The sequence below is a fragment of the Aspergillus sclerotioniger genome (assembly GCF_003184525.1).
Source record: "Aspergillus sclerotioniger CBS 115572 chromosome Unknown BO94scaffold_6, whole genome shotgun sequence".
Lineage (NCBI taxonomy): Eukaryota > Fungi > Ascomycota > Eurotiomycetes > Eurotiales > Aspergillaceae > Aspergillus > Aspergillus sclerotioniger.
This window is the reverse complement of record NW_020290996.1, coordinates 472,870-490,277: the sequence shown is the minus strand read 5'-3', so window position 1 is coordinate 490,277 and position 17,408 is coordinate 472,870. Positions and strand designations below refer to the sequence as shown.

General features: G+C 52.7%; 9 protein-coding genes across 9 annotated transcripts; all 9 read right to left on the bottom strand.

Annotated features, from left to right (window-relative positions):
- Positions 1 to 270: 270 nt before the first annotated feature.
- BO94DRAFT_554280 (uncharacterized protein) lies at positions 271 to 2,674 on the bottom strand (the record flags this gene model as incomplete). The annotated part of the gene is made up of 7 exons (XM_025613705.1): positions 271 to 449; positions 506 to 576; positions 825 to 895; positions 949 to 972; positions 997 to 1,108; positions 1,913 to 2,453; positions 2,569 to 2,674. The coding sequence occupies 7 exons, from the start codon at positions 2,672 to 2,674 to the stop codon at positions 271 to 273; spliced, it is 1,104 nt and encodes a 367-aa protein (XP_025470282.1).
- A 614-nt stretch (positions 2,675 to 3,288) lies between these two features.
- On the bottom strand, positions 3,289 to 4,903 carry BO94DRAFT_532463 (mannose-6-phosphate isomerase, class I). The gene is made up of 4 exons (XM_025611123.1): positions 4,717 to 4,903; positions 4,553 to 4,654; positions 4,351 to 4,494; positions 3,289 to 4,286 (listed from the first exon to the last, which is right to left on the bottom strand). The coding sequence occupies exons 1-4, from the start codon at positions 4,753 to 4,755 to the stop codon at positions 3,351 to 3,353; spliced, it is 1,221 nt and encodes a 406-aa protein (XP_025470281.1). The 5' UTR covers positions 4,756 to 4,903; the 3' UTR covers positions 3,289 to 3,350.
- A 449-nt stretch (positions 4,904 to 5,352) lies between these two features.
- Positions 5,353 to 6,168, bottom strand: BO94DRAFT_582903 (uncharacterized protein; the record flags this gene model as incomplete). The annotated part of the gene is made up of 1 exon (XM_025615512.1): positions 5,353 to 6,168. The coding sequence occupies one exon, from the start codon at positions 6,166 to 6,168 to the stop codon at positions 5,353 to 5,355; it is 816 nt and encodes a 271-aa protein (XP_025470280.1).
- A 135-nt stretch (positions 6,169 to 6,303) lies between these two features.
- BO94DRAFT_345580 (uncharacterized protein) lies at positions 6,304 to 7,165 on the bottom strand. Its single transcript, XM_025607069.1, has one exon. The coding sequence runs from the start codon at positions 6,908 to 6,910 to the stop codon at positions 6,440 to 6,442; it is 471 nt and encodes a 156-aa protein (XP_025470279.1). The 5' UTR covers positions 6,911 to 7,165; the 3' UTR covers positions 6,304 to 6,439.
- Positions 7,166 to 7,547: 382 nt separating this feature from the next.
- BO94DRAFT_614762 (putative Patatin family phospholipase) lies at positions 7,548 to 10,169 on the bottom strand (the record flags this gene model as incomplete). The annotated part of the gene is made up of 3 exons (XM_025616745.1): positions 9,783 to 10,169; positions 8,843 to 9,687; positions 7,548 to 8,784 (listed from the first exon to the last, which is right to left on the bottom strand). The coding sequence occupies exons 1-3, from the start codon at positions 10,059 to 10,061 to the stop codon at positions 7,548 to 7,550; spliced, it is 2,361 nt and encodes a 786-aa protein (XP_025470278.1). The 5' UTR covers positions 10,062 to 10,169.
- Positions 10,170 to 11,456: 1,287 nt separating this feature from the next.
- Positions 11,457 to 12,538, bottom strand: BO94DRAFT_459907 (uncharacterized protein; the record flags this gene model as incomplete). Its single annotated transcript, XM_025607862.1, has 2 exons — positions 11,457 to 12,198; positions 12,267 to 12,538. 2 exons carry the CDS (start codon positions 12,536 to 12,538, stop codon positions 11,457 to 11,459), a joined length of 1,014 nt encoding a protein of 337 aa, XP_025470277.1.
- A 613-nt stretch (positions 12,539 to 13,151) lies between these two features.
- Positions 13,152 to 14,189, bottom strand: BO94DRAFT_532456 (uncharacterized protein). Its single transcript, XM_025611122.1, has one exon. The coding sequence runs from the start codon at positions 13,761 to 13,763 to the stop codon at positions 13,257 to 13,259; it is 507 nt and encodes a 168-aa protein (XP_025470276.1). The 5' UTR covers positions 13,764 to 14,189; the 3' UTR covers positions 13,152 to 13,256.
- BO94DRAFT_582901 (uncharacterized protein) lies at positions 13,886 to 14,827 on the bottom strand (the record flags this gene model as incomplete). Its single annotated transcript, XM_025615511.1, has 2 exons — positions 13,886 to 14,714; positions 14,808 to 14,827. 2 exons carry the CDS (start codon positions 14,825 to 14,827, stop codon positions 13,886 to 13,888), a joined length of 849 nt encoding a protein of 282 aa, XP_025470275.1.
- A 577-nt stretch (positions 14,828 to 15,404) lies between these two features.
- BO94DRAFT_621906 (MFS general substrate transporter) lies at positions 15,405 to 16,994 on the bottom strand (the record flags this gene model as incomplete). The annotated part of the gene is made up of 4 exons (XM_025617027.1): positions 15,405 to 16,070; positions 16,137 to 16,690; positions 16,740 to 16,857; positions 16,920 to 16,994. 4 exons carry the CDS (start codon positions 16,992 to 16,994, stop codon positions 15,405 to 15,407), a joined length of 1,413 nt encoding a protein of 470 aa, XP_025470274.1.
- Between the last annotated feature and the right edge of the window lie 414 nt (positions 16,995 to 17,408).

The window sequence follows — 17,408 nt, the reverse complement described above, 5'->3', positions numbered from 1 at the left end:
AGTGAAAGGAACAGGGACAGAGCAGCCACCGATGGACTGGCATGGAAAAGCGTAATGTCGGGGTACGAGCACCGAAGACCACAACAATCCGTCGGCCGAAAGGCGGCTGCATATCGCCCAAAGGATGGCAGAAGGAGGGACCCTCTCAGGGACCGACGATGGATTCCTTCAGGGAAATTCCTTCAGCGCAGGCAGACGGGCACCGGAGCCCAGCGTGGGTGGTACGGGTCAGCGACACATCTTGAACCCGACAGTCTGGTTCACCCTCCATCACGGCCAATTTTTTCCCTCGGTGGGGAGGCCCATCGGGCGTACGCGGCCATTGAGAGGAGAAATATCAATCAACCGGAGGGGGATCGCCCGTAGTTTTGTAAGCGGAATGGGGATTCCGACGCGTTTACTGGTCATGGGAGAGCCTCTGAAGCAGGGGACAGAACCGGTCCGCGTATCTGGAGAGGGAAAGAGAGGAGGTCAGTCGGGAGAATACCTGAGCGGCGCAGTCAACTTGCAGGTAAACCTGTTGGAGGACCTGCTAGCAGATGCTGGGATGTTGGCGGCATCCAACCACGGCCGCAGCTGATGGTCACCTTGGCGTGACGCATCCAGTGGCCATGAGAGGATGAAAAATATGCGAGACAAGCTGATCCCTGTTCGGGGAATGATGACTGGTTATCCCAGCGGTTAGGAGGGTGGGCGAGACCCCGGGGGATGTGGTAGGGAGCGTGATGGGCGTGACGGGCGTGACGCTAGCGAAGCTCCCTAGCAGGGAATCGTGGACGAGGTAGCAGCTGGACTCGCGTCAACACTGCGACTGAACCGCTCACAAGTCCGATGTAGCATTGGAAGCAGGGGGAGTCAGAGGAGGGGAAACCGACCGGCGGTGGAGGCCAGCATCCTGACTAAGTCGCTAAGACAGCGCTATCCCATGGGCGTTGGATTGATTGGCACAGAAGCTTCGGCGGCTGCCAGGGTCTAGCGGGTGGAAAGAGGGGGAACATCCAAGACAATCACCGGTTGATCGTCGCGGTTGGGCCCGAACCACCCGCAGAGCTTATCTACGCGCCGTGATGGAGACGACGTGAGAAGCCCGGCGTTGCCTGTGCCTGTGCTGTGTCTGTCGTCACTTGTCACTTGTCACCATGCAGCTGTAGGGTCCGGGTGATTGCCTAGCTGCAGGAGAAGGAAGTGAGATAGATTGACAGGCAGGAAGGAGGAGGGGAGGGAGAGATAGAGAGGGAAGAATTGGCCGAAGGGTGAGAGAGAAGGAGAAAAAGAGGAGGAGGGAAAGAAAGGAAGAGAGGGGATTCGCGGTGGCTTGCCGCCCAGCTGCTCCTTCCCGGCAGGTCCCCCCTCCCTTCCTGATCAGGCAGGCACCATCACCAGTTGCCATTTCCCAGGCCAGCTGCGAGAATTTAGGCCAAATCATACTAGTCGTACTACTAGTAGTAAGTATTGATAGAAAGTACCCGTAGTAGTATGATGTCGGTGATGAAAATCCGGGTTATGGTTGGATGGCGTTGGTCACCTACCCTAGTAGTAGTTCAGCCCACAGCACACACACACACACACAAACACACACCTTGAGCCCCATCACAAGGCACATAGACACGGCACATCTTGGCCAAAAGAGGGGGAAAGAAGAAGAAAAAAGAAATAGAATAAAATACAGAACAATAAAAGAAAGACAGGGGAGAGAAGAGTAAAGAAAAGACGTACCTTGGAGCACCCAGCACCCCATATCACACCACCCATTCTATCATCTTCAATCATCATAGTCATCGTCGTTATCATAATCATAAACATAACTCCAAGCAAGAGCCCTTGACTCCCAACACCAACCAACCCAACACCAAACAAATGAAAATAAGACAACATGAACACCCCCAAAGACATGTCCCTCCCCAAGCCCTACCCAAAGTTGGTCACCAATCGGGACAAGACCGGCCTGGGTCGTTGCGGTGACTGGACCTCCACCTGAGGCAGCGAAGTGACCTCCTCTTCCCCGACCCGTCGAGGCAAGGCAACATCCAATCTCTCCTCCACGGCAAAGCTAAACGCATTTGAATTCCGATCCGGGGCTCTCCTCTGATGTTCCATCCCAGTCACCGACAATCGATACATACTTGCCCTCACTCCGGGATACGGAACCGCTATACCCACCATCCCATCTACACCTTGGTACCGAGAGGGGTTATAAGTCGGCAGTGGTTGATAAGCAGGCGGGGGATCGTCGATGACCCTTTGCTGTGGGGGTTGGAGACACGAGAAGGGCTCTTGTTGTGCTACTGAAGTCTCAAGGGGATACTTGGGGGTATGTCGCTTGCTGGCTTCCGGGTCGAGATAGTACCCGGTGGAGAGGGAGAAGTGATGGGCGAGGAGTCGTTCTTCACGTTGACGACGACGTCGATCTGCACTTCTTTTCTTGTACCGGATGAAGAACACAGCACAGATGACTTGCAAGTAGGTGAGTTGAGGATATATATGTCACGCATCGACCAAGCCCTAACAGATAATGGTCGATGCCCTAACAGATAATGACAGTGATAATGATGAAGAATGCCCACTCACTCATAATAGCAACTACACCACCAAACACAACCCCGATAATCATCTGATCCCGACCGGACGACGAGGACTCCACGGACGATGAAGACGATCGAGGATACGACCCCATCCTGCCATCACGAGGGATGATCATCATGCGTGCATCCACTCAATGGAGGATATGGATGAGTGGATGGATAGTGGGAACCGAATGGATAGAGGGATGGAAGCGACGCTTGCTGCAACAACATAAATCAACAACACACCGATGAAACCACACAAAAACCGAAATGCAAAACTGAACAGAACCCACCAGACGAGAATTGCCCGTCTTAAAATAATCACCACTCGTTGCGAACCGGCCATGAACCCTTCACCCCGCTCGCCGTCTATTTTAATCTCACCGACCTTCCACGCCGCATCGCAGGAACGAGCCTAAATCCCCTGCCCCCTCCGTGCGAAAGGACCGGGAAACAAGCAAAGCGACCCAAAAATAGACATCTGATAACCGTGGAAGTGAATCCATTGGATGGGAAGGGTCGATCGCGGAGCCTGAGCGCTTGGAGGGGAGCGTAGGGGACCTGTATCGGCCGGCGCTTATTCGCGATGAGGGTCCGGGGGGGTGGGGGGAGGACCAAAATAGCAATGTCCCATTCTCTGTAGGGCTAGAGCTTGATCTATATTTATAGAGGTACATGGCTAGTGAGCCATGAAAACTGGTAGGTAATATATATCTATATTCATGTGCAATCAATCTGTTCCGCTTTCATGTGTTCATTCATACATGGAGGGGATGATGCCCTCGGTTACTCCGCATACGGGCGATAAAAAGCGATGCCCTTCTCCGTCTCAAAATCGAGGGCAACACCAGCACCCACAAAATACACCCACCCTTCCTGCAGCGCCAGACTCTCACCCCCCGACACCTTCATCTTCCCACTACCCTTGGTCACAATCAACAAACTCGGTCCCTCCAGCGGTTTATGTGTCTCCTTCTCCCCACTCCCCAGACTCGTACCCAACACATTAAACTCACTAAACGGCGGCGCATACACCTCCGTCTTCCACTGCTCGCCCTTGTCACTCTTCTTTCGAGGCAACATGGATTCCTCGACCGAGTGGGGCTTGAAACTCAACGCCCGCGTAAACAAATCCACACTATCACTCTCTGCCTTGGGGCAAAACCCGGTATTGATCACATTATCCGACCTCGCCATACACTCCATGATATCACCGCACAGGTACGCATGGATGCTATCAGCAGGAACACAGACAGCCTCGCCCGGGCCAAGGGTCATGTAGTTCATGAGTAGCGCGGCAACGAGACTCCCGTTGTCCGTGTCTGGGTACTGTTTGCGAAGCCGATCAAGTAAGCCCGGGATGTAGCGCTGCGTGGGGCCGAACTGGGCCTCCGGGATGTCCAGTAGTTCTTTGATGGTTTCGGAGACGATAGATGGGGGTAAGGTGAGGAGGACACGGCAGAGTTCGCGGAGGAGTTCGTCGTCGAAGGAGCTGGCGCCGTGCGGGGGAACGAATCGCTGGAGGGGGGCGATCTTCATCAATTTCTCGATCTCAGGGAGGGGTTTGAAGCCCGCGAAGAGCTCGAAATTGGAGAGCGCAATGGCGATTTCGGGCTTGTGGTTGGGATCGCCGTATTTGTTGGGGTCGGTCTCGTGGAGCTTTTCGGCGAGGGCTTTGTCGGGGTGCACTTGCAAAGGGAGGGCTTTGGTGAAGGAGAGGATCTGAGGGGCTGGGTTAGTCATGGATTGAGAAATTGGGGGTGGATGGGTATGGTAGTATGTATACCTTGGGCAAAAATGGAACTTCTGGGCCCCATTTATCCAGGGCGGATTGGCCAACTACCTCGGGGTGTTTTTGTAGATAGTCCTTGAGGAGTTCGTCGGTGGCGAGGATGCGCGATGGAACGGTGGGATATGTACCCAGCCACATCTACAATGGTCAGTTAATATTCACTGCACTGCATCAACGACAGGCGGCAACCACTCACCTCGGAATAAGTCTTGGATTCATCCAGCTCGACTGCTCCGGGGGTCTTGGAGCAGAGTACGCCTGCTAGAGAGTCCTTCCCCGTCTTTCCCCAGGGGTCATTCTGCACAATGCATTAGCCATATCACTTGAGAGACATTGTTCAGCGCAAGTAGGGCTACGCACCTTACACCCGCACTTCAGCTGAAACACCGTGGCTGCCATAATGGACTGTGAATTGGTTCAAATGACACGAACCAATCGAGATGAATTAAAGTCAAAGGTGAATAATTGATAGGTCCACTGGAGTTTCTCGAAATTCGATATTTAAATATGATAGCCCAGACCACTGCGTTAACATGGCGTCATGGACTGGCGGGCCTGCTCGGATCCCCAGCATGGCGTCATGCCCTGATCACTGGCCCGATAAGCCCTTTTCGGACCTGTCTCACAAACTCTCATCACTGCCGAGAGCACTGAATATTATGATATTATGATCTTATCTTATCCAAGTCATGCACAGGAAATTGTGCTTGACTTTCGATGCCGGAAGGTGCCTGAGGGCGGCGGCTCGTCAGGTTGACGTCAGGCTCGGCACCCGCAATCCAACGTAACAGTCCTCATGTTTCTACTCTGTATGATTGTTTTAGAAATGAGATAAAATGGTCTTAGAATCCTGAAGATCATTTTGCTCAAACTGACGAAACCCCCAACGCCGCCCAATGTATGCAATGTGTATCAAGAACGCTCAGATCGGTGCCATCAACCAGCCGTTACAACATGAGAATGCAGACGCTGAACCGAATCACAACAAATCAATCACTAATAAATATCCTCCGCATCCGGAACCATGGCGGTAGTCAGGTACCTCCCAGATCGACCCCGCTGCTCCGTGGACGGTGCCAGGCTTCTTCCCAGCGATGGACTGGCCCGTCGGCTATAGTCCACACTGCTTCGGTCCCGTCGTTGGATTGACAAGGGCCGCGGATACATCTCCCCATGATACCCGTCTTCATCATATTCCTCGTAAGCATCCCCTCCAATGGGACTACGACGATAGCTGTGTCGCGTCCCTCTGTCCGTCGACTCGCTAGCATAGCTGCTCTGGGCACTCTCCCGGCAGCTGGACAGCCTTCGCGGAGCCCCCAGCCCCAGCTCCTCGGCGTAGCCCGGTCCGGTAGGGATATACCGAAACCTGGGAGCATGCTGGCTCTGCCTGGCGGCTTTCTCGGCCATCTCGGTCGGATAGTCTTGCTGGATAGGTCGGTAAGAGAACTGAGACACCCGTCGTTCGGCTTTGGTATGACGGTCGTCTTCCTTGGGACAATCTGTGGTCTGTTTGGACCGCTGGCTGATGCGCATGGAGAGACGGCGAGGGTTCAATGCCTTCACGGAGAATGAGCTAGATTGGGAAGCATGGCGGTCGTCTTCGGTCGGGACAATGGCTTGGTCTCGGTGTCCTCGACTCGAGATGTCATGGACAGGTCGTCGGTCAGACGACCGATGAGGGTTATCCAACTGGTTCCAGGATCCCTCGGTCGGAACAGTGATGCCCACGTCTCCCCATCTCTCATGGAGCGGCTTGTGAGATCCATGTTTGCGGAAACGACCGAGGGGCTTATTTACTAAGCTCGTCATATTGGACGTGTTTTGAAGTTGCGAGGGGAGAGGGATGATTGGATGAAAAAACACAGCAGTCTCAGCCCTATAGTTGGGGGTGTCGCATAACAGGGGAGGATGATTCAGCACCCTAAATGGAGGCTTTCCCCCGGACTCCAACGGTTGACCTGGGGATGAGGCTGTGTCGGGGCTGTGCTGGACAGGCGTCGTAGCAGAAAAGGAACAGGAACAAGGTGATTGGAGGACAGCAAAGACAGATGATAATTAGTACAAGCCAAAGCCAACAAGCTCAGCAGCTCAAGCACAGACCAAAGCAAAATCCACGTAAGGCTGTGCCCAGACTGCGGGATGAGCCAACTCGATCAAAGCCTGGCGGAAAGAGCATATAAAAGCCTGTGCACGAGGATTCTGATGATGCTTTTTTTGTCCCATCATGCAGGCTCACTTGTTTGTTTCCAAGATTAGAAGCAACCTCCACATCACCACGATCTCCTCGCAGCGATCCGAATAGCCGCCCGGGAGAGCACCGGCCAAGGGTTTGGGTGCTCACGGAATGCCGCTGATAGGCCGCTGAGGCCCCATGATCTATATTCGGATCCCAGGCCACGCTCCTGATTAACCGCCCGGACCAGAGGAGCGCATGACGGTTGACACGGACCGATTTAGAACAGCTAGTCAGTCGCTTGCAGCCAGCGACGCGCCGGGCGGCCCCTGGGCCGGGGCCTGAAACCAGTCCGGGTGCGTTCCAGATGGCCGACATGCCAGTTCATCACACCCGGTCGTTTCATCAACTCCGGCGCGTAGGGGCACAGGCGAATCGCGGCCCTCCTCTAGCCGCCCGCCACCCCAACACGGCGCTGATTCACGGTGATGGTCTATTTTTGGAGCACTACAGAATCTCGACGATTCCATGAGCCACCTGAAACACGCCGTTCATGATTCGTTGTCCTCGGAGAAAGAACGAGCAAGATTCTATGCTGTGTGATAACTACGCAGCTGGCGGCGAGCCACCCCCCCCCCCCCCCCCCCCAAAAAGAACACGCCATAGAATCAGAAGGTATGTTGATCTAATCCAACCAAAAGCGTAGTGTAGTAAGCATTAAGCATCCAGGGATGCAAAACTCCAGTCCTGATATATGGGTCTAATATGGCGCGATCCCGGTCTATCCTCTTTGCTGCCACGGCCCAATGTATGAACGACCCACAAAGTAGCATGGGCCAAATCAAGCATGGCGTCAATATATACACCGAAGAAACCATGTGAAGAATTAAAAATGCTATGTTTGCCGGGCACATAACAGATGTCTAAATCCGATAGCCTCATTCTAGCCAAGGAGCAGCGCATTCAGGTCGAAAATGCGGTGAGCTATCATCGTGTTCTATAGAGCTTAGACTGGTCAGTTAAGAAAACGGCCAGAATTGGGAGATCTGACATAGGCGGAGGGCGTCATCCGAAGATGGTGGCGTGGAGGTGATAACGACTTCTCCGGCATGGTACGCACCGCATGCGAGGTCTGCGGAGACAAGGCAGATGCCCGGTGCGATGACCCTCGCGAGTGGGCGGATGCGAATGATTGAGATGAGTTCGCGCTACCGTCCAGGCTTGACCAGGCGAAGGGGTGATCTTCAGACGATGGCTCCCAGGACACATGGGACCTAAGCGACCCATAATTTCCAAGGGGCGATGGCGATGCTCCGCTCTCCTCATCACTGTCAGATCCAGTAGCATACGATCCGTCACCGGTGTTCAAAGATGAGTTCTGATGGCCTTTAGTACGTTGGTCGATACCTTGGTCCAGTTTCAAAGCCGTCACAGAGTCTATGCTGCGGGACTGTTCGGATAGTAACACGCTGCGAGACCGTTGCAGATATGGCCTTGTCTGCCGGCTCGGAATATGCCTCATGTGCTTTGTCTTTTCGAGTTCATGATTATAAGAGCTTCTGCGGTTCAGCAAGCGTCCTCGTCCTCCACTGCTGTCAAGAGACTCGAGAGAATGGTCGACCATGCTGTCCAATTTCACATTAATGCGACTCGGATGAAAGGCAACCCGTGCCCGCATTTCCTGAATGGCTGAGTCCAAGGCCAGTTCGATGGCGCAGTGGTTGCGAATACGTCCAAGCTTGGGCCAGGTGGCACGTTCCCCGCTAAGGCATGCGTTCAACATGAACTCTGTCGTGGGGTTCTTCAACATCACAGGCACCTGGGATAACTGGATTTCCGGGTATATGTTGATGTCTCCAAAATATCTTTGGTTTACAATGGACACAGTTTTAGTAAAATGCGTCGGGAAGATTCCCAGCTCCGACATGACCGTCATGCGATGCAAGAGCTCATCCTTGGCAAGATGGGTCATAGCTAGAAGCCAACGAGGGGCGGTGAACGAGGCCTGAACACGCCGGTCTGGTCCATCGTCTTTGGGGAGAAAAGGAACAACATGGGGATTGACCTGCGACACAATGAAGTGATTGACGTTGAACATCTCCGACAGACGATTCATAGGTAGATCACCGTCAACAGAACCGTCAATGTATTGATCCTCATAGTCACACCATGGCACCGGCTCCCCTGTCAGGGGATCTTTAGTCATGAGGGTAAAAGGCTCGAACACAAACGGGACGGAGCATGAGACGGCCCTGTTGACGTCAGTTATAGCCCGTGTAGACCAAAGGGGATTACGGATGTCAATCATACACAGCAGACCAGATCAATACATTTGGCGCGGTGATGTAGTTCAATAGCTTGGGCAGTTCATAGATTCCCACGCTGGAAACACAGACGTTGAGTATCCTTCGCGTGCGATTGTATGCCTCCTGGAAGGTCATATCGCCCAACCAGCACCTCATAACGTTGGCGAGGTGAGTGATGTCTAAAAACGATCCAGACGTCATGAGCCGCGTCATCTTGCGGAAAAAACCATCCGCTTTACTCTCATCACCGAAAACATCAAAGTCTCCATATGCGTATGTATCCAGCAGTGCTGGTAGCTCGTCCTCTGTGCGTGTACAGAAAACAGCACACACAATACTTCCCGCAGACGCGCCTGAAATGATACGTGGGAGAAGGTTGGCTTCATAAAGAGCCTTGAGCACACCAATGTGATTCATGCCAAATGTTGCTCCCCCGGAAAACAGCAGAGCGCTGCGCCCAAAGGCTTGTCTTGCTGCCAGCAGTTGATCAAGAATATACTTGGACTCAAGCCCATCGCAGCGGTCTTTACCGGACGACTCCACCAAGGAAGATATTGTGTCCAAAGCGGTGGTGATATATCGGTCGACGAGGTCTTTTGTCCCGAGATGGGAATGTTTGTAGAGAGCTGCGTTGCTCATGTTGCCCAAATGACGACTCAGGGAGGTACGAATCAAGAACAACATGCGACTAATATCACAGCTGATCCGGGCATCTTCAAGCTGTTTGAGGCGCTCCTGTACGAGATCGGGGTCATAGTCAGGGCAGTCAAACGTTTGTTTCCAGACAGTGTTGTTCTCCAATGCATCCAGTTCACTTGCAGCTTCTCTCCATTCATCATACGTCACAGCCTGCGATGACAGTTAGCCGTCAACCTTGCGACGCGAACTTGTGGGAGGGCGCGGGGGCAGGGGGCGAAGAGAAGATAAGAAAATTTCCGACTCACATTCTGCTTCTTAAGATACAAGACCTGCTTGCGATCCTCCGCCTCAGCAAGCAGTTTGCGTTGTTTCTGGGACAACCCATCCCCGTAGGCACTCCACGCGTCTCCCGCCCATGTCAACGAGGTTCTGAGGACGGACGAAAAGGACGGGATGGAGATGGACTTGAGGACGGAGCGGCGGGATATGACCGAGGCATCTCGCGCGACGCCCTTGAGGGAGCGAGGTTTGGCCTTGCCATGACACTGAGGCCGCACCAGCGAGGGATCGTTCAAGATGGACATGACCGGCTTCAGGCTGCATCAGTCCAGCATGGGTGCGGAGATGAGAGGGGAAATTAGGTTTAGATTGGAGTGTCCGCTGGATCAGGAAGGCAAATCAAAGGTCATCAGCAAATAATACCCGAAAGAGTGGTGGTGGTGGTGAGGAAGTGAGAAATCGAGGTCAACATCGGCGATGTTGGGGCCGTAAGTAGTTGCAGCCGCCGTTGTCGAAGGAGGTATTCTTCCTGGTCAGGCACGAGGCAGACAGGGAGGACGAGAGTTGCGCAGCAGGATCCATACCGGGCTGGCTGGGAAGGGAAGGAAGGAGAGGAGGGTGGCCAAATTGAATGGTTCCCGAGCCCGACGTCACGAGGGTCCCAACCAGGCCGGCCCCCATTGGTCCCCGGCCGGACAGCGGGCGCTGCCGATCGCCCCCCGGGTCACGGGACGAGGGGATGAGAATGACACCGTCTTCGCGGGGAAGGAACCAACCGCCTAGACCGCCGGGAAGCCCAATGGTCTCCCTCGCCTAGGTCTCAGCTCCAGTCTTCTACCATCACCAGAATGAACACCTCATATCATGGTCATCGACGAAACCGGGGGTCGCCAGACCGGCCCGGTAATTAATGGCTGGCTACTTAAACGCCGACGTCAGGTCCCCGAGCGGATGATGGCAACTTCTTCAGCCGATCGAGGTTGCGGTGATCTCATATCCCCACAATTTTGGGAACTCTCCCATCGACCAGGTGGTGATCATCTCCAGGTGGACTCCATGCTACTGTGACATACGGTCGATCAGCAAACCTAAACAAAAATTGCATTCGGAGCATGCATTCTTACCCAGGGATGAAATTCTCCCTCGTCGGGTTCGGGCCTGATCGGACCTTGGGGGTGCGACCTTGGGTTGTCGACGCCGCATGGTTGGTCACAGCCTCCCCGGACCCTATAAGGGCATGCCGTGTGTTTTTTCCGGCCTCTCTCGCTCATCGAAAGTTTTCGCATAATATCATTGTCCAGCGCGAGCGGAAGGTCTTGCGTCATTGGTGCGGTGATCTCCTAGATCGACGAGTAGGGATCGAATAAACATTATCCATCACTGCAAAGAGACCATGTTCATACAGGCCCATGAATAATGGGTGGAGGGATGCCTAAAGCGGATGCTGGTCAGCGTCAGGTCTTCCATGGGCCTCCCTCCATCGGGCTGGTCATGCGAACACGCCCACTTCACATGCCTCACGACTCACCAGTGCCCGCCCTGCATGTGAAGAAGGGTCCCGCTATCTGGTTGGTGGTCTGGTAAAGACCTCTCGTGTCTGTTCTGCTCCACGACGAATGATCTATACCCGCTGCCGAACACGATAAATGTAGGCTGACCACCCAGCGGTGTCCCTATCAAACGATATTATGCTCCAGATATTAAGCCATCTGACACACCCAGTCCTTGATCACCTCTCGCGCCTGAGACTCAACCCCATGTTCCCTCCAAAAATGGCCAGCGCCCTCGATCTCGACCGCCTGGAATCTACTCTCGGGTGCATGGGCCAGTTCGGCTGACCATTTTTCTAGTTTACTCGCCGATGTGAAGGTATCCTGGTCGCCATAGATAGCCAATGTCTCATGTGCACAGAGTTGGGCTGCTGGCTTGGGACAGGATATCTGTCTCCCTTGAGCGGATGTCTGCGCGCCCGCATCGAGTGACATTTTTGAGAACAATGTTAGGAACTGATTGACTGGCGGGAGAAGAGGCGACACGAGAAGATAAGAAACAGCTGCCCGTCCAATGCTGTCAGCAGCTTGTCCCATTTCTTCAACGGTCGCTGGGCGATATGTGGGTGATGGCCTCGAAGTTGATTGATCATCCCCCAGACACAGCGACAATTTGTCCGCGATCTGATAGATCTCATGGATCGGAGTATCAGGGGAGCTTTTCCTCACCAGATCCACGATAGCATCCAGACCAGGGAGATGCGACGCAATCATAGACCCGTAGGAATACCCGCCCAAGACAATACGAATATCGCTTTCCCCTTTCCCTTCCCCTATACCCCTTCCCCCCAAGAAATGCAAATAAAGCAGCATAAAGACATAAAAAGAGGCATAATCCGCCAACTCGGGTCTAGCCGTCCAACTGGTCCGACCCCCGGAATCACCAGCGCCCCTGCACTCTAATCAGCAACCACCAAACACCCAACATAACTAAAAATAGTGGAAATAGAACCAACACACCGAAAATTAAACGTCCCTACCACCAACCCCGCCTTTAGGAGCTCTCCTCCGACAAACCCAACAACGGGATCATCGAAACACCCTCCGAGAGGCGCATAGGGATGCGCGATGATGGCTCCGCGTTGGCGCTGCAGGTGTCGTTGTTTCTGTTGTTTTTGTTTTGCTGGTGGTGGTGATGTTTGTTGCTGGGGAAGATAAACCCGACAATCTAGTCGGAGGCGATCGTGGATAGAGGGGATGGAGAATGTGTATGTGGGGGCGGGGAGGGGCATCGTCCTGCAGTTTGCTGATTGCTCTTATTGTGGTTCTGGGTTGGGTTGGGTTGGGTTGGGGAGGGGAGAATAGGAAGTGAAGTGGGAGGTAGGAGAAGTGTGTATATGTGTATGGGGAGAGGGAGGCTTACGAGTACGAAGGTTGGGTCGGCAGATAGGTAGAATAGGTAGCTGGGTAAATAGGGTAGAATTATACAAAGAAAAAGTGGAATGAAACGAATGGGGGAAAAGGTTATGGTGTTGGATGCAGTGGGATTATTAGCGTTGGTGGCCAATGGGGGAGGGGCGACTACTACTAGTCGGTCGCTTTGGCGGTCACTCTACTTAGTATAGTTGTAGAGTGCTCAGTGTGGACATCATGCGATGACTATCAGAGCAAATTGTTCCAGATGATCACACCGGGATGAGAATAAGGTTAGTTGACCTTTTGCATAAGGGGTTTCAATAACGTAAAACTTTAGATCCATTATTCATGTGAGACAAGTCGTGTCTCTGTGGTTGGTTCGTTGGGACTAAGGAAAAATCATAGATAGTTCAAGACCGAGATATATAACCCTATCGAAAGGAATACATTCACAATGTGAGATATTGCGTTGGTGTAAAAAGTCCAGGATATACCAATCCAATCTAATCTAATCTATTTCCAAGAAGAGGATCAGGTTTGGTAGTAGTAACGTTGCTGTACACCGACAGCCAAGACCGGCTATCATTCGAGTCTTCACAGCCCCCACTGCTTCTTGATTCTATTTTTTAGACCTTGGATCGTAATCTGGTCATCAACACACACATCGTCAGGCCCTGGGGTTGTCGATGAACCCGGGATGCAAACCCAGGAGTGATCTGGACTGCAGATGTTGACCCTCATCGGTTGCCTCTCCTTCACGAGTCGCAGGCAATCATCAAACAGACCAACTGCACAGTCCCGGCAGAGATTGGCACCTGCCCAGGTTGTGGGCTCCAACCCACACCGAGCTTCGCGGCTCCAAGCAGTCTCCCCCGGGTAAACAGCATTGTGCAGGATAGCCGCCGCGGTGGCATCATCCCCCATCACGAGTAAAATCGTTGCAAAAATGTAGCTGGCAAAATAGGTGCTTAGTACGTCGGTATCAGAGAATTTGAACTGCCTGGCAAATGGGAGGAGACATTCCCTGGCTTTCTCCTGCTCATTGATTCGATGATACCACAAACCGAGAATGGCCGTTGTTGGCAGCCAATTCAGAGACATGTTCCATGTGGACCACCCTACGTTTGGTGATTCTTTCCAGTAACCGAATATGGCACTCGGCATCTGCAGTACCTGGCCCAGCTTGAATGGCCTTGATCAGAGGATGGGTACCGTAGACCCTACTAACCAAGGATTGTAAGTATAGCACTGGGAAGTTCCCCTGCATGAATGTCGCGGGGAAGTCCATCATCAGATGCGGTGCCCATTCTTTTGGAGTGCTGTATATTTTGCTCATTGCTCTCCGAGACTTTATCCGCCGCACGGAGCTCAATGAATTTTTCGAGGCACTCCCCCTTTCTAGAGATATCAAGTGCTTTCTCGAAGTAGGCCAGCGCATTGAGGGCGAGGTATTCTTCACCTATGGACTGGTAACCGTCAGCAATATCATCAGAGCCAACATCGTGAGGAAGCATGTCCCAAATCTCAGTATTCAGATAAGCCGCATCCAGAATTTCAAGATTTGCTTTGTAGAGATCCAAAGCTTTGTCATGTTGCCCATTGAGGCTATACATGTATGCCAGGCCACCCCTAGCAAGCCAAATCTGGCAGTCCAGTCTCAGTGCAGCTTCAAAATGAACCTGGGCCTCCTCAAAGTATGACATGTCTCTAAGGCACATGGCAACTCTCCGATTCCACTCTGCTGAATCAAGCACATTTGAGGTGGTAGGGCTATCGGTAAATACTTCATCCCGATCTCCATTGACCAGGCATCTGATCCGATATATGATCAACATGCATATCCGGGGTTGCCATCGGTAGTCCTGCAGCCACCTTTTGGCGATATGCTCTGCAGCCGGAATGAACAGCTCTGCAGGCTCTTGGACAGCGCCTAACACCCAGTCATGCGTCTCCAAGTCTAAGGAGTCAAAAAGATACTTGTCGTGTAGAAATTTGGCGATTGGGACCAAGGTATCCAGTGTCCAGAAATCATCCGCATGCCGATGAGCTTGCCTTCAGCGTCACAAAAAGTGTTATTCTTACGCTATAAGATGCAGAAAAATCCTTTGCAGCATCTATAAGGTATGCAATGGCACTAAAGCATACGATGCTGGGTGCAAAGGCATTGGAGGCAATGAAGGCAGCGATGGATCCAAAGCGTTTGATTGGATTGCATATACATGTTAGAATGTGGAACAGTGTTTCGTTTCCCGAAATTGGCTGAAGCGACTGTTCTGGTTGTCGAGCCGAAGGTGTAACTCGTCAACAGATGAGGGGTGGGGTAGCGAGGAATCCTCTAGTTGCTTGCCAACGGCCGACGCATATCGCTTCAACGCCAATTCTCAAGTAAATGCAAACTGGGAGTGGCTGCTATAGCTTATTGTCATCCTGACGATGACTGATGCACAAAGAGATTCACTCGTACTTATTGTACAGTGATGTTCAGGTCTCGCCGCCCAAAGGCTCAGCGATTGAATCCGAGGGGCTTTCGCTGTCCGCTCTAGGCCGAATTTGGTGTCGCTTCACTAAACGGCCTTCAGAGAAAGAGCATCATTTGCCGTATTTGATCTATGACCTTGACGAGCTCCTCCCCGATATGAATAAGCTCGTTTCGTGCTATCGCTTCCCACAGACAACGAATACTACAGGTTCTTATGTCAATTCGGCTATCAAGACGGCGAGCTCCAGGCATAAGGAGCGCTATCATGAAGACGACTGGAACCCTTGCCTGCCAACTTCCTCTTTTTCAAGGGTCAAGTCTTTGACAAAGAACGATATAAACGAAGCCAGTGCCGCGATACATGCTAAGACCAACCAGATCATCTGAAACGGTTTCTGGTAGGCATCTATCAATCGATCCATCATGTCATCTGGCAGGTTAAGGGTTCTTAGCTCCGGGATAAAGTCAATCGCTCTACTCGCATCCTGCAGAATGCTCAAGGACTCTGGTAGATCACCCACCGCGGCTATACTTTTCTGGAAAACAGAGCTGAAGACTGTCGAGGCAATAGCAAGACCTAGGAGGGAACCAAGGATGCGAAATACAAGAAGAAGCCCCACGGCTAGTCCGGCATCATCCACTCGGGTCACACTGGCCAGCATCGCGACGGTGCCAGCGGTAAGAATTATGCCAATTCCACTGCCTAGAAATACCTGGAAGGTATTCAACTCCGCCTGGCTGGTGTCTCGGCCGGCCCGATATAACAAGCCCAAGAACACGGTGGTCAGGATCCAACCCAGCCAGAATGCTAGCCGGTACCGACGGGTCCAGTCTATCACCACTGATGTAATGATGCTCAGAGCCACAAGGAGAAGGCAGAATGGTAGGATAGGCTTTGCTGCGTCGAGAGGTGCCTGAAGAAAGATCGCCTGGAAAAACAGGGGCAGGTACATAACAACGGTGTACAAGACCTACCCGTGGAAGAGGCCCAAGACTGCCGAGACAATTGCCGTCCTGTTGTCGAAGATCCGGTACGGGATCATGGGCTCGATCGCTTTCCTTTCTAGAATTGCGAACACAACCAGGACCAAGCAGCCAATGACCAAGGGGACAAGTGTTCGCCATGAGCCCCAGGGGTATAGAGAGCCAGCCCAACTCAAGGGCAAGGCTACCGCGGTGGCGCCTATAGTAAATAGGAGGAACCCCACCCAATCCAGGCGCCGGACCTTGGTCTTGAAGTCCATATCAATTGACTGTAACCGGAGGAACAAAATGGACAGAACGGCAGCAGATCCGACAAAGGGCAGATTAATCCAGCCGAGCCATCTCCAATTGACGTATTCGGCAAATACACCACCCACAAGTGGCCCGCCAATCACCCCTGACGCAATAGACACTGACATTACGCCCTGATAGCGCGGTCGCTCTTTGAGGGTGGTGATATCGGTGAGAATGATCGTCTCGAGCACATCCAAGCCGCCCCCTCCCAGGCCTTGGATCAACCGGCCCACGACAACGACGTTGATATTGCATGCCGTCGCGAAGATGACTGATCCCACGGCAAATAACACCATCGAGGCGTACAAGGGTAGCTTTACGACCCAGGGCATCCGACACGCTTGCATAAATAGGTTGCGTCACTGCCACGCCCAGGGTGAAGGCAATACTTGCCCTGAAGGACTGGAATGTTGTGCCCTGTAATTGGCTGGTGATGGTCTGCATACAGCACGGGGTTGGTTGTTAGTGAACGAAAAGGAAATGCCTGCTGAGGAACTCACCGCCAGTGCCACCGATAGCGCCGTTGCGTCCCATGATACAATGATCGTAATGAGGGATAGCATAAGCACCGACATGTAGAACGAGGGAGGCTTCTTGCGTCGCGCCGTGCTTATTTCTTGCTCTAAGTGGACGTCCTCCCGGTGAGTGATCGGTTGCTTTCCAATGCATTGGGGGTTCTGTTATCCAGAACAACATCATCCATATTGTAGACTGTGATGGAGTTTCAGGGCAGTGGTCAAAGCGGATAATAGTGGTACAGATACCTTTTATATGGGGGAGGGGCAAGCAACCCTACCGATTCCTCCGTACTGTAATTGAGCCAGTTCCTCCCCAGAACCACATTACATGGGTGATAGTTGATGGCATAGGCACAACCCTGGTATCAGTCTCTTTCATAGGTAATGATATGGCGTCATGAGCTTTCCAAAGCAAAGTGATCGATCAACTGATGGCATTGGTCCCTTCGTCCCTTATCAGTTGTTGGGACC

What these genes read in the sequence shown, in the direction of transcription:
- BO94DRAFT_532463 (XM_025611123.1), bottom strand. Translation starts at nt 4,755, where the DNA reads ATGGCAGCCACGGTGTTTCAGCTGAAGTGCGGGTGTAAG. An exon ending in AATCCAAGACTTATTCCGAG is followed by an intron (nt 4,495 to 4,552) that starts GTGAGTGGTTGC and finishes TGACCATTGTAG; the next exon opens with ATGTGGCTGGGTACATATCC. An exon ending in AAGTTCCATTTTTGCCCAAG is followed by an intron (nt 4,287 to 4,350) that starts GTATACATACTA and finishes CCAGCCCCTCAG; the next exon opens with ATCCTCTCCTTCACCAAAGC.
- BO94DRAFT_532456 (XM_025611122.1), bottom strand. Translation starts at nt 13,763, where the DNA reads ATGTCTCTGAATTGGCTGCCAACAACGGCCATTCTCGGTTTGTGGTAT.
- BO94DRAFT_345580 (XM_025607069.1), bottom strand. Translation starts at nt 6,910, where the DNA reads ATGTCGGCCATCTGGAACGCACCCGGACTGGTTTCAGGCCCCGGCCCA.